Genomic DNA, 11,359 nt, shown 5'->3' on the forward strand with positions numbered 1-11,359 from the left:
GAGCCTGTCCTGGGGAACCAGGGATGCCTGGAGATGGCTGCTACCAGGACAGGACACGGGGCCCTGGTCACAGTGGACACAGCCCCACGTTCAGCCTCCAGCAAGAGAGAGGAGTCACCCCAGGGACAGACCCTGCCTGGAATGTGAGATGTTGCCCCTTCTACCCCAACAACTGGCCTGTCCTGAAGTTGAGACGAGGGGAAAATTCGTGTGTCTCAGACCACAGAGCCAGCAGGACCCCAAATCCAGCCGTTGGCCCCAGGGCCCTCGACCACACCTGGTAGCCTAGACTGATGACACAGTCTGCAGCTCGGTCCCCCTGCCGGTGGCACCGAGGCCACTGTCCAGCTCTGCCCCATCGGCCTGGCCAGGAGTCCCGCCCTGCCCCGGCTTGCCTACTCCAGTGGGGACGTCGCCTGGTGAGGCCAAAATGCAGTGGGTCCCATCCCCGTGTTTCTTTACCATGTTTGCAACGTCAAGATCGTTCCCAGGGGTTTGGGAAAGCAGGCCTTTCCGGGAGAGCTGCGGGGCACACGTGTGTTCCTGCAACGTGCTGGGGATACACAGGGGCCTGCAGGCGGCTTCTGTGACACGGGAGCTCGCAAGTTCAGGGGACATCACCGGGGGGGTGACCACGGTGTCCCCCACAGTGCCCTTAGAGTCTGGACAACCAAGGAGACCCCCAGAGACAGCCTCCATTCACAGAGAGTCTCCCCATGCTGGAGCAGAACCCCCCCCAAGCCTCTACTGAAGGACCCCACGGTCACTGCGGCCCCAGGGCCTCCACCGAAGGGCTGCACCCCCACCAGGCCCGGGGCCCCCATCAGCTGAGGTCCTGGGGGGCATTCTCCCCAGCGTCCAGCTGACTTTCTCAAGGGCAGAGGGAGAGGGTCATCCTGAGCCGTGGTGGCCAGAGCCAAGTGCCCACATCCGTCCTGGAGGTCGGCAGGTGGCCCCGGGCTCCCATGAGCCAGAGAACGGTGGGTCCGAAGCTGTCGCGCTCTACGGGAAGGAGCTGCGTCATAACACGGCCGAGCAGCCGGCGGCCACACTCCACAGTCGATAAAAGCAAAATCACCAAATGGGAGTGTGTGTCCGTGTAAAGAAGCCAGCATCGCGGCGGCCCCATGAGCCCTGACAAGCCCAGAGCCCCCTCCCTCTCCTTCCGCTCCGCCGGCCGCGCCCCGCAGGCCTGCTATACCAGCCCCCTTCCAGACCAGCTCCCAGTCGGGGACGTGCTAGCCCCCTGAGGCCTCTTCCTGCACAGGATCCTCAGTGGACACGCCGGCAGCGGCACGCCCAGCCCTGGCTCTCTGGCACCTGCTGGGCCAACCACAGCTCTGGGAGCTGGGCCACCGCTGGGGCCACAAGCAGCAGGGTGGGTGCCAGCGGCAACAGCCTGGGGTGGGGCACCCCACGCGGTCAGGCCCCCGCATCCCTGCTAACTCTGAGCAGAGAGGTAGGCCCAATTGGAGGCTCCTCCCTGCGGTATGCACACCCTTCCTGACCACCTCCCTGGCTCACGACCTACCAATGCCACCCCGCTGTGTCCTGGTGCCTCTCTCTGCCCCCGCCACGGGGACTGGGGCCGGGGGGTGGGGGTCACCCTGCAAGAGCCTCCGGCATGGCAGGGCCCTGTGTGATTTCATCTCCCCTTCAGCGGTCCTATGGCCCAGGGTCCCAGCAGGGTCAGAAGCGACGGGGTCGGGAGGGTCACAAGGGTGGGCTTCCTGGCCTCAGGCTTACTGTGGAGAGCAAAGAAGCCTCCGCACGTCCCCCAACCTGGCCCCTCAACGTCCCAGGGGCCCGTTGCTGACCTCAGGCCAGTGGCTCGCTCATCAGGGAGGTGGGCAGAGCACTGGCCCCCACCGGGTAAGGTTTTTTCTTTTGAGGGTCAGAGACACAGGGAACACAGAGTGCTCACCTTGGGGGGAGCAGCCTGCGGAAAGAAAGCCAGTGCGCCTCTGCCCTCCCCCAGCCCACCCTGGAGCCTAGACGGCCAGCCCAGGTCCCTGCCACCGCCCTGTTCCGTGAGGCCTCGGCACAGTGCAGTCCGACACTGGCAACTCACCAGGGCTTCCGCGCTTGCCCCGGAGTGGGGGTGGCCCACCCACAGCGCCCACAGCCCATTGCACGGTGCAGTCCACACCACTGTTCCAGTCCAGGCACTGCTGGGCTGCTCCCGCAGCCTGGGCTGGCTGGAGAGGTGGGGCGGGCTGAGCGGGGCAGGGGGCCTTCCTCCGGGAGCTGGCTGCAGCTTCTCACTGGCTCGTCCCCAGGGCAGCAAGCCCCAAGCAGACCCAGCAGGCTTGGGGACAAAGTCAGTGGACCGTGGAGAAAGGCCCGCCACACCCACAGGCCCTGGGCCCCAGGGTTTGAGATCACAGAGAGCTTGCCAAGCACCGAGGTTGGCATGGGCCTGGGCGTGGTCGTGGCAGCCTACAGCCACCAGCTCGGACCCAGGCCTGGGTGTTCGGTGGTCCCCACAGTCGCACCCCGCTGGCCCTGTTCCCAGACTAGAGCCTCCAGCCGCAGCTCGCCCTGCCCGCAAGCTGCTGAGTGCAGGGCCCGCAGAGGGCGGGGTGCAGGGCCTTGGAGGTCCAAGAGGAAGCACTTGGGAGGCCGAGCCAGGCTCGGGTCGTTTCTGGAGAAATGATATGCAGGTGACAAGAGTGTCTGTCATACTGGGCCCTGCCGCACAAAAGCACATATGTCCCCTCTGGTACATGTGGACACAGACACACAACACGCGTGCACACGTGTGCACACCGCCCGGGGTCTGCAGAGCGGGGCAAGCAGGGTGGGCTGCACTGGGCTGCCGCAGGCCTTGTGAGGGAGTGTCCCCCAGCCTCTACTCCCCACTCCTCCCCAACAGCCACAGTGTCTCCACCAGCCGTTCCCCAGAGGCTAATGGACTCCTCGCAGCCGGTCGGGCGCCCAGGGTGGCAGATGCGGGGGCGGGGACAAGGTGACACGGGGCCAGCGATTTGGGAAGACAGTTGGCCGTTGGGAGGACGGTGCCATCAGGGACGCCAGATGGCAGCACTGGTGGGCGAGGTGCGGCAGAGATAAACACCGCGGACCCGCCTCGAGCAGCAGGCTCTGAGGGCAGAGGGGGCCACGCGCGAAAGAAATGGAATGAAGGCTGCCCGCACCCCCACGGTCTCTCGGCTCCAGCAAACTCCTCGGCTATACGACCGAGACCCATGGCACCGCCGTCCATGAAACCCCTGCCCAGGGGACCTGGAGCCACGGATCCACTTTTGCTAAGAGGGGCTCACGGCCACGCCCACAGAGAGGTCAGCAGGGAGCTCTGCCCGTTCGCAGGCCCCGCCCCCTCCCTGACCCCTACCCCGCCCCACACGCCCATCCTCAGGCTCGCTGGGTCACTTGTGGAGACCGACGGCCCCTGAGATGGCCACAGCTTGGGGTGCCCTGCCAGGGGCCAGTCCCTGCACCCAAGGCGTTTCCCAGGCGACCCGGAGCTCCTCCCCAAGCCCGCGAGGAAGGTGTTGTCACCTTGCCCACAGTCACACAGCACAGAGCAGAGACCTGCCCTCGGCACCCCCTCCTCCAAACCGGGAGCAAGCAGAGCAGATGGGGGACTCTGAGAAAGGAGCCTGTGGACACAGACACCCCCAGGGACAAAACCACCTTCAAATGGCTCAGAACAGTCACCTGGGGGCCATGGGCCTCCCTCTACCGCTGCCTCAACCTGTAACTCACTCCACGATGGGAGCCTTCCAGCAGGACGGAGGGCCTCAGGGGCCCTTTGCCCAGGGAGTTAGCTAGACAGCATCCTGCTGAGCCGGCCTTGCTGTCCGATGACGGCCTTGCCGGGTGCAGCCCAATGCAGGACCAGCCACCAGCCCATCCGGGGGCTGGGAGAGTATTTACCCCTCCCCGTACACATGGGGAAACAGGGACAGTTCACCAGGGAAGAGTCTGGTGCTGGCCTTTCAGCAGCACCGGAGCCCGGACGCAGCGCGGCCCCAGGGGCAGCCTGGCTTTGCCCCCGAGGAGCCCCCAAGTCCTCAGAGGGAGCCCCCAGACGGGAAGACCCCTCCTCAGGAAGGCAGGACAGAGAAGGACGGCTACCCTGTCCTCAGCCACGTCCGTGGAGGAGTAAAGGCTATTGGTTCCCAGTCTGTCTGTGCCTCCACATTCCCTTCCCCCAAGGGCCCAGGGCAGGCCAGGCGGGGCTCACGTAGGGCCCCCCAGGGTACTCACCGGCTGGCAGGCCCCAGGCCTCTCTGTCTGTGGGGAGGGTGCCAGGCAGCGGCTGTGGCTCCAAGGCCCGGGACACCCACACCTCCAGGTGCACGGAGGTCGGGCAGGAGCCTGGGAGACCCGCCCTGATGTTGCCAGAGAAACCCAGGCGTCCATCCACGTAGGCTCCTCCTCCAGGCTGCCTTCCGGGAACCTGGGGGTGGGCGGGGCGCGGGGCCTCACCTGCACATCCAGCCCACTTGGGCAGGGGACACACACCTGGGGTGCTCGACCCCACGGGGCCCCATGGCGGTGGGGGCAGGGCAGGAGGCAGGTACGCACTGGCAGGGAGGGGGGATCTCCAGTGCAGTCCAGAGCCGCTCCCCGTCAGCCCTCCACCCCTGCTCTCTTCCCCTTTCTGCCCCCCAGGGACCTCCAGCAGCCACCCAGGGCTCTGGCAGTGCCATCTGGCAGCTAGGAGCCAGGGGGCCTGGGGGCAGACAGGGCCACCTGGCCCTTCAGAAGCACAGAGTCAGGAGGACGCCTGAGACCCTTCCCGGCTTCGAGACAGTGGGGAGGTGCCCAGCAGGGGATAGCGGGAGGAGGCAGGCTGCAGAGCCGCCGGGAAGTCAGTTACCAAACTCAAAACCCGAGTGTCTCCTGCCTCCTTGGAGTTGGTGTGGCTCAGGGAGGCCCCCAGGGTGCTCACCTTGGCAGCGGGGGGACAGGACAGTCTCAGGGGACCCGGCAGTGTGTTCTGTGCCTGGACCTGGGTGTGGGTCCTGGGGTTTGGTTGTTTGGCTGAGATCTGTGCCCGCACCCACGGTCCTTACGTGAGGTTTTCAGCTGCAGGTGCGGGTCAGCGTGGCGAAGGCTGTGCTGCCCACACCCCTGCCCGGCTCCCAGCTCGCACCTGCAGGGGCCTGGGGAGCCTGGGAGTCCCGGGGGCAGGCAGCCTGCCAGATGGAAACCAGGCCCCCCCCCACCCCCGTGCAGCTGACGTGGTGCCTTCTGTCTGCCCGACCCTTGCTGTCCCTACCACCCCCTACCCCCAGAAGCTAGGTCATTCCCTCCCAAAAAACTCTAGTAAAAGTCTCTTGCCAAAAGATTCCTCTTGGTGTTTAGGAAATTTGGGTTTGGGGGCAGAGAAACTCAGAGAAGCCTGGTCTCTTAGATACTCAGGGGTACACCTGCCCCCCGGGAGCAGAATGAGGACAGCAGCCCCTTGGCCCTGGGGAGTTGCTGGGCACTGTCCTAAAAAATCCAGGCACTTGGCAAGGCTGCCTTGGCCCAGAGCTGGGCCTCTAAGCAAGACCGTGCTGGAGGCAGCTGCATCCCGGGGCCCGAGGGTCAGCCGGGGTACGTCCCCGCCGTCCCGACCAAGTTCTGCACTCTGGCTGGGCCAGAGATATCTGGCCCCCAGAGCTGGGCGGTGGGTACCAGCATGGGCACACGCACAGGCTGACTTCGTCCGTTGATGTCGGAGAACAGGGGACGCCTACCTGGCCTGAGGAGGCCGAGTTTTGTCACATGGCCGAGCTGACAAAGATTCTTCTGAAATAGAAGTCCTCGTGTGCAGCTGGCCCCGAGCCCAGTGCCGGGCCTGACGCTGAGCACGGCCATCGCGAGCTGAGTCTGGCCAGGCCACCCAGGCACGAGGCCCAGTGGCCCCACGCGGCCCACGTGAGACGGAAGAGGCTCAGGCAGGCTCGTGCTTGGGCCTGGGCCCCAGGGCCCCCCTGCCGCGACGCACAGCCCGCAGCCTGGCCCCTGGCTGCAGAGGGGAGCTGGCACGGCCAGGCAACCGAAGGGGGAAGGTGTGCCGAGCTTGGTCGCTGGGTGGGCCGCTGGGTGTCAGGCAGAAGCTGGTACTGGCGGCATGTCACTCTCCTTCTGGGAGGGGACAGGGCCAAAGGCCGTTCAGACAGGATGGTCTCCCGGTGGAGAGCTTTGCACCTGGTCCCCGTTTGTGTGGAACAGAGTCGGCCGGGAGGGCAGTAATGGGTGGCCTTGGGTGGGGACATGACCCTAAAAAGGAAAGGAGTGAACCGTGCAGGAAAGGAAATCTGGGCGGAGGCCCATGCCGTGGGTACAACGTGCGAAAGTCTCCCTCTCCCTCAATTTCCTGCCCACCAGAGAGCACCCGCCGAGAAGCAACACGAAGCCGCTAAGACACGGCCCCTCCCTGACAGCTGGGGTCACCGGCTGCCTCAGTGCTGGCCTGATGGGCCGTGGCCACGTTGGCAGAGGGAGGCCAGTGTGGGCCCAGTGCTATGAGCTCTTAGGGACCGAGGTCGGTCCAGCCTCCCCCACCTCCAAATGCCCAGGCTGCCCACACCTGGGGTGGCACCGAGCCCCTGAGCTTGGACACCAGGGCCTCCAGGGTCCCCTTGCTCCGGGCCCCTCTCCTCAGCTTCCTTGTTCTGGAAGGGCAGTGGGGCCTGCCCACAGGTCGGGGGCCTCAGCCAGCACCACGCCCTGGCGTTACAGGATCGTCTGACCCTTCAGTGTGGGGTCCCCGTGACACTGGCCCCACTTCGTCAGAGCGGGTGGGGGGTCCCCGCTGTGGACACTCTGCCACCGCAAGGGAGAGCACAGCCGAAGAGTCTGTGGGGCCAGACCCCGCGAGGGCAGGGCGCCTCGCCCAGGATCTCCTCATGGGGCTGCGTCCCCAGTAGGAAGGACAGCTGGGCCTGGGGACAGAGGGATGGGATCGAGGTCTCCCTCCACCAGGGCCCTGCAGGCCTGGCCACGCGGCAGTCTTCCCTGCCATCCGACAGGTGCGGACCCCTGATGTGCGTCCTGCCCCCCAGCTCGGCCTTGGCCTCCGGGTCCGGAGAACACGACCTGCAACAGGTGGGGCCAAGATCAAACCGGTCACTCTGAGGGACGGGCGGGCTGTGCACTCGAAAACTTTGGGGCCGGCCAGACCCTGAGAAGACCCCTCCATTCTCCTGCTTGGGGGTGGAGGTGGAAGGAGGGGGCTCTGTAAGCACCCCCACTCCCTGGCTCTCTGCCTCCGCAGGGTGGGAGCCCTCGGTCCAGACCTCCAGCTGTGGGCGGTCACCTCCGGAATCCAGCCCCCCCTTCTCCATGACACCTGAGGCCCAGCCCCCAGCTGCTTCCCTCCCCTCTCCTGTCTTCTGGGTTGTTTTTTTTTTTTAAGATTTTATTTATTTATTCGACAGAGATAGAGACAGCCAGCGAGAGAGGGAACACAAGCAGGGGGAGTGGGAGAGGAAGAAGCAGGCTCACAGCAGAAGAGCCTGATGTGGGGCTCGATCCCATAACGCCGGGATCACGCCCTGAGCCGAAGGCAGACGCTTAACCGCTGTGCCACCCAGGCGCCCCTGTCTTCTGGGTTTTTACGAGCTTATAACTTAACAAAGAAACTCATTACTGTCATCTCACTGGGGCTTCCAAGGGGATCAAAAGTAGATGTGTGTGGTTGGTTTGTCCCCAGTGGGTCCTCTCCCTAATTTCCCAATCGGCCTGGCTCTGAGCTCTGACCAGTCCTGCAGGGAGAAGGAGGGACCCTGGGAGCCTGGGGTTGTGTGTCTGCGGAGGGAGGCCGAGGACCTGTCTCTCCTTCCTTCCTTCTGCTTCCCTTCTCGCTTGCTCCGGGACAGACATTCTTTCAGGAAATGTCCATGTTCCCATCTCGGGGGGTTTGCAGTTTGGAGGACCAGAGTGGTAGGATTCCAGATGCTTTGGGACTGGGGAGTCCCTAGGGCCTCTAGTGGATGTCTGCTGTGCTATGCTAAGGGGCTGCCCCCCGCCCCCCACCGTGTGCTTCAATCATTGCCCCTGGATGGAGTAGGGCCACAAATGCAGGGGCCCCACACCAAGGGGAACCTGAAAACCATGCACAGGACCCCGGGGGCCCGGCTTCTCCGCACCCCTCCCTCTCCCACAGGTTCGGCTGCATGATTTGGAAATTAGGAAAAGGACCCACTGTCCTTTCCCAGGGCAACGGGGAAGAATCAAGCTATGAAAAGAACCCCACCCTGAGGCCACAGAGGGCTGGAGAGGAGGCAGCCTGGCTGAGCTTCCGGCAGAACCCGTGGGAGAAGAGGCCCTGAGGATGCAGGGTTTCCATGGCAACCGTAGCTGCCTGGGCTGGGAACCACTGGGCAGAGGCTCAGGGAACAGACCCCATGTGGGCGAGGGTGAGGGTCAGGTGGGGGCCGGCAGGAGGTGTGGTCCCCCTCTCCTGCTTTCCTTGGGCTTCCTCTCTGCAGCTGGACAGACGGCCAGACATTGCAGGGGGACCACACTGAGGCAGGCAGCTCCTCTTGGCTGCTGTCCTGGCGACCTGTGGCAAGTCCGGGCCAGGTCTTCCCGGCACAGAGAAGGGGCGCTCGGTGCTTGGTCCACCGTGTCCCGGAGAGCTGGCTGCCTCCTTGCTCGGCCCCAAGTCCTATGCCCCCCATAGCTTCCCACCCTGCTTCCTTGTGCCAGGCGAACCTCCCATGGCATCCTGCCCGCTGCCTTCCCTGGGCCCCCATCCTCACTGTGTAGTGGCCACGGGCCCCCTGAGCACCCCTCTGTTCTCCCCACCTACCCCGTGCCGCTGGAACACGCCCCTCCAGCCTGCCTGGCCGCCCAAGGTGTAGGTGGGGGTGACCGCGTGTGAGAGCAGAGGAAGGGCAGAAACTGGGGTCCTTCTTCCTTGACACCTGGCAGTAGGTGGGGCCTTCAGGGAGCCTGGCTTCCACAGAGGCCGGTGCAAGTGTGTGGGGGGGGCTCCCGCAGGGGCGAGGGGGTCCCACGGGACCAGGCTTCCTCCTGGCTCTATGACCACACCCCAGATGTGGCAGGTGCCACCCAGGTGGTGGGCACCCAGCACTCGAGGGCCAAGGCTGGGGGAGTGAGGAAGGGCAGGGAAGGGGAGGTGGGTACTCAGGTTGGAGGCCCCTCCTGCAGGGCCCAGGGCCCTGGGGATTCCTCCATTCCAGCCACTTCAGGTCCCCAGCTAGCAGGCCGGCCCAGTCCCTCAGTCTGGTGGCCTCAGAGACACCCAGGCCCCCTCTGGTCTTGCTGCCAGATGGACCACCTGGGCCAGAGAAGCAGGCAAACTAGCTCATGGGCCCCACACACAAGGTCTGTGCCGAGGTGGGCCCTGCATCTGCCCCGACCTCCGGGCCGGGCAGTAGGGGTCAGGCCAGGGCATGGGACGGAAGGTGCAGGGGCACGTTTCCCGGTGACAGCTGTCCCTTGCAGAGCGTGTGATGTGTTCTAGGCCCGTGCCAAGGGCTTCCCTGGCCGTGCTTTATTCTCCAGCCTTCCGTCTGAGGAGGAGAGAGACCCAGGGAAGGGCTTGTGAGTAGCTGAGCTGAGCCTGGGCCTGCTTCCTGGCTTGTCCCCTGCTCTGGGGGCGACAAGGGCACGGGCCTGCAGCCTCCCAAGCTCCATGCTGTCCCTGCATTCTAGACAGGCAGGGTCCCCGCTGACAGATGCTTTCTCACCGACCCAGGAACATTTGTGTGGCCGCTTTGTTCAAGAGCCGCAGGAAACCAGCAGCTCCCTCCCCCGGGGAGCCCAGGGGCTCTGCTTCCGTGGGACAAGAGGGGAACAAGGGAGCAGCAGAGTGTCCACCAGCGAGGGCCTGGTCAAGGAGCAGCGGCACATCCAGGATGAATGTCACGCGGCCCCACCCCAGTCGTGTCTGTGCAAACCTCTCTGTGACGCCTGGGTAGTGCTCGTGAGATGATGTCACGTGGCAGTAAGGCCACAAAACTACATGACCCGAGTCATGTAGCAACCATTCTAAGTAACCACAGGGAAGTGAGTGTAGCTGGGATCCCCAAAAGACACCCAGCTGGTGTAAATGTGACCCACTTTGGAAAAAAAGGTCTTTGCAGGTGTAATTAAGTGAGACCGTCCTGGGGCCGGGGGCACTGCCTCCAATGGCCAGTCCGTCCAGAGAAGGGGACAGGGCTGTTGAGGACGGATAGGAGGTGGAGGGGTGCCTGGAGCCCCAGCACTGGGATGGGCCAGAGGAAGGGAGGCCCCGAGACAGCTTGGTTCTGTCGGCCCCCAGAACTGGGAGAGAAGGACGTTCTCCTCCCAAGCCGCCCAGGGTGTGCTCGTTTGTACGGTGGTTCCAGGAGACAGCACAGAGGGCCCCACCCCATCGCGTGTTCGGTGGGCGCTCACAGCACCTCACTCGCTGTCCTCCCACGCTCACCATCCCCACGGCCCCGGGATAAGTGCCAGAGAGTCAGGGAGCTTGGCCAAGGTCTCGGGGCGGAAGGGCTGGGGGTGGCTTTTAACCCCGGTGGCACTCCTGGAATGGGGAGCTGTGGGCAAAGAACCCCTAAAAGGGAAAAATCCACTGCCTCTTCTGCTTGCCCTCGGGGGCTTCCTCAGATCGGTTTGGGGCAGGAGGTTTGCTTTCCTCATTCTGTCCGGTTTAGGCCCCTGTTTAGACTCCCCCTCCCCACACACACCAGTGCGGGAACCCGGAGCCCCAGACTCCCCCCTGTAAGCATCAGGCCTCCCTCACTCTCCATCTCTCTGTCCTGTGTCTCTGTGTCTCCCTATCTCTCTCTGTCACCCTCTGCCGGGCCGGGGCATGGGCGCAGAGAGGCAGGGGCAGGGGCAGGGTTTCTGTCACTGAAGCGAGGCTGAGCCCGCACAGACCCACCTGCCACAGGCAAGCCCGTGAGTCCTGCCTCACGCGGCTCCGGGGGTGTGAGCAGCCAGCAGCTGCCAGCCGGGGCCACAGGAATGCCAGGTGGCCAGGTGTTGTGGAAGCCGTGGGTGGTGCATGGCCTCCCTCAGACCTCCAGCTATTTCCTGGGCACGCGGTCTCCTGGGGAGGTACTCAGCCCCGTGGGCGGGCAGCCCGTTTCCTGCTGGCTCCCCAGGGCTCCTGCCTGAGGACCCACCCACCTGCCCAGCGGACCCTACTCTCCGAGGACTTAGGAGGGGCCTGAGGAGAGAGGAAACGGCCGCGGGGTGACCCATGGGGGCCTCGGGGGCCATGGGGGAGGGCACTCGCCCGGCATCCACATAGGAGAGTAAGCTCCTTCTCAGGGTAATGAGATCATCGGGACACAGTAGACCTGAGTGGTCTTACTTAAGCGCGTGTGTGCACGGGCACGTGTGTGTGTGTGTGTGTGTGTGTGTGTGTGTGTGTGTGTGT

At 64.7% G+C, this 11,359-nt stretch overlaps 1 protein-coding gene across 1 annotated transcript in view; it reads right to left on the bottom strand.

The window, feature by feature from the left end:
* The window catches only part of CCDC187 (coiled-coil domain containing 187), a 56,785-nt gene that overhangs the window by 42,279 nt on the left and 3,147 nt on the right, over positions 1-11,359 (bottom strand). The window contains exons 3-6 of the mRNA XM_040631371.1: positions 10,400-10,511; positions 6,955-7,056; positions 6,523-6,632; positions 5,712-5,907 (exon numbers count right to left, since the gene is read on the bottom strand). Coding sequence (XP_040487305.1) covers positions 5,712-5,907; positions 6,523-6,632; positions 6,955-7,056; positions 10,400-10,511 — 520 coding nt within the window. The remainder of the gene's footprint in view (positions 1-5,711; positions 5,908-6,522; positions 6,633-6,954; positions 7,057-10,399; positions 10,512-11,359) is intronic.

Source organism: Ursus maritimus, unplaced genomic scaffold, assembly GCF_017311325.1.
Source record: "Ursus maritimus isolate PB19 unplaced genomic scaffold, ASM1731132v1 scaffold_17, whole genome shotgun sequence".
Classification (NCBI taxonomy): Eukaryota; Metazoa; Chordata; class Mammalia; order Carnivora; family Ursidae; genus Ursus; species Ursus maritimus.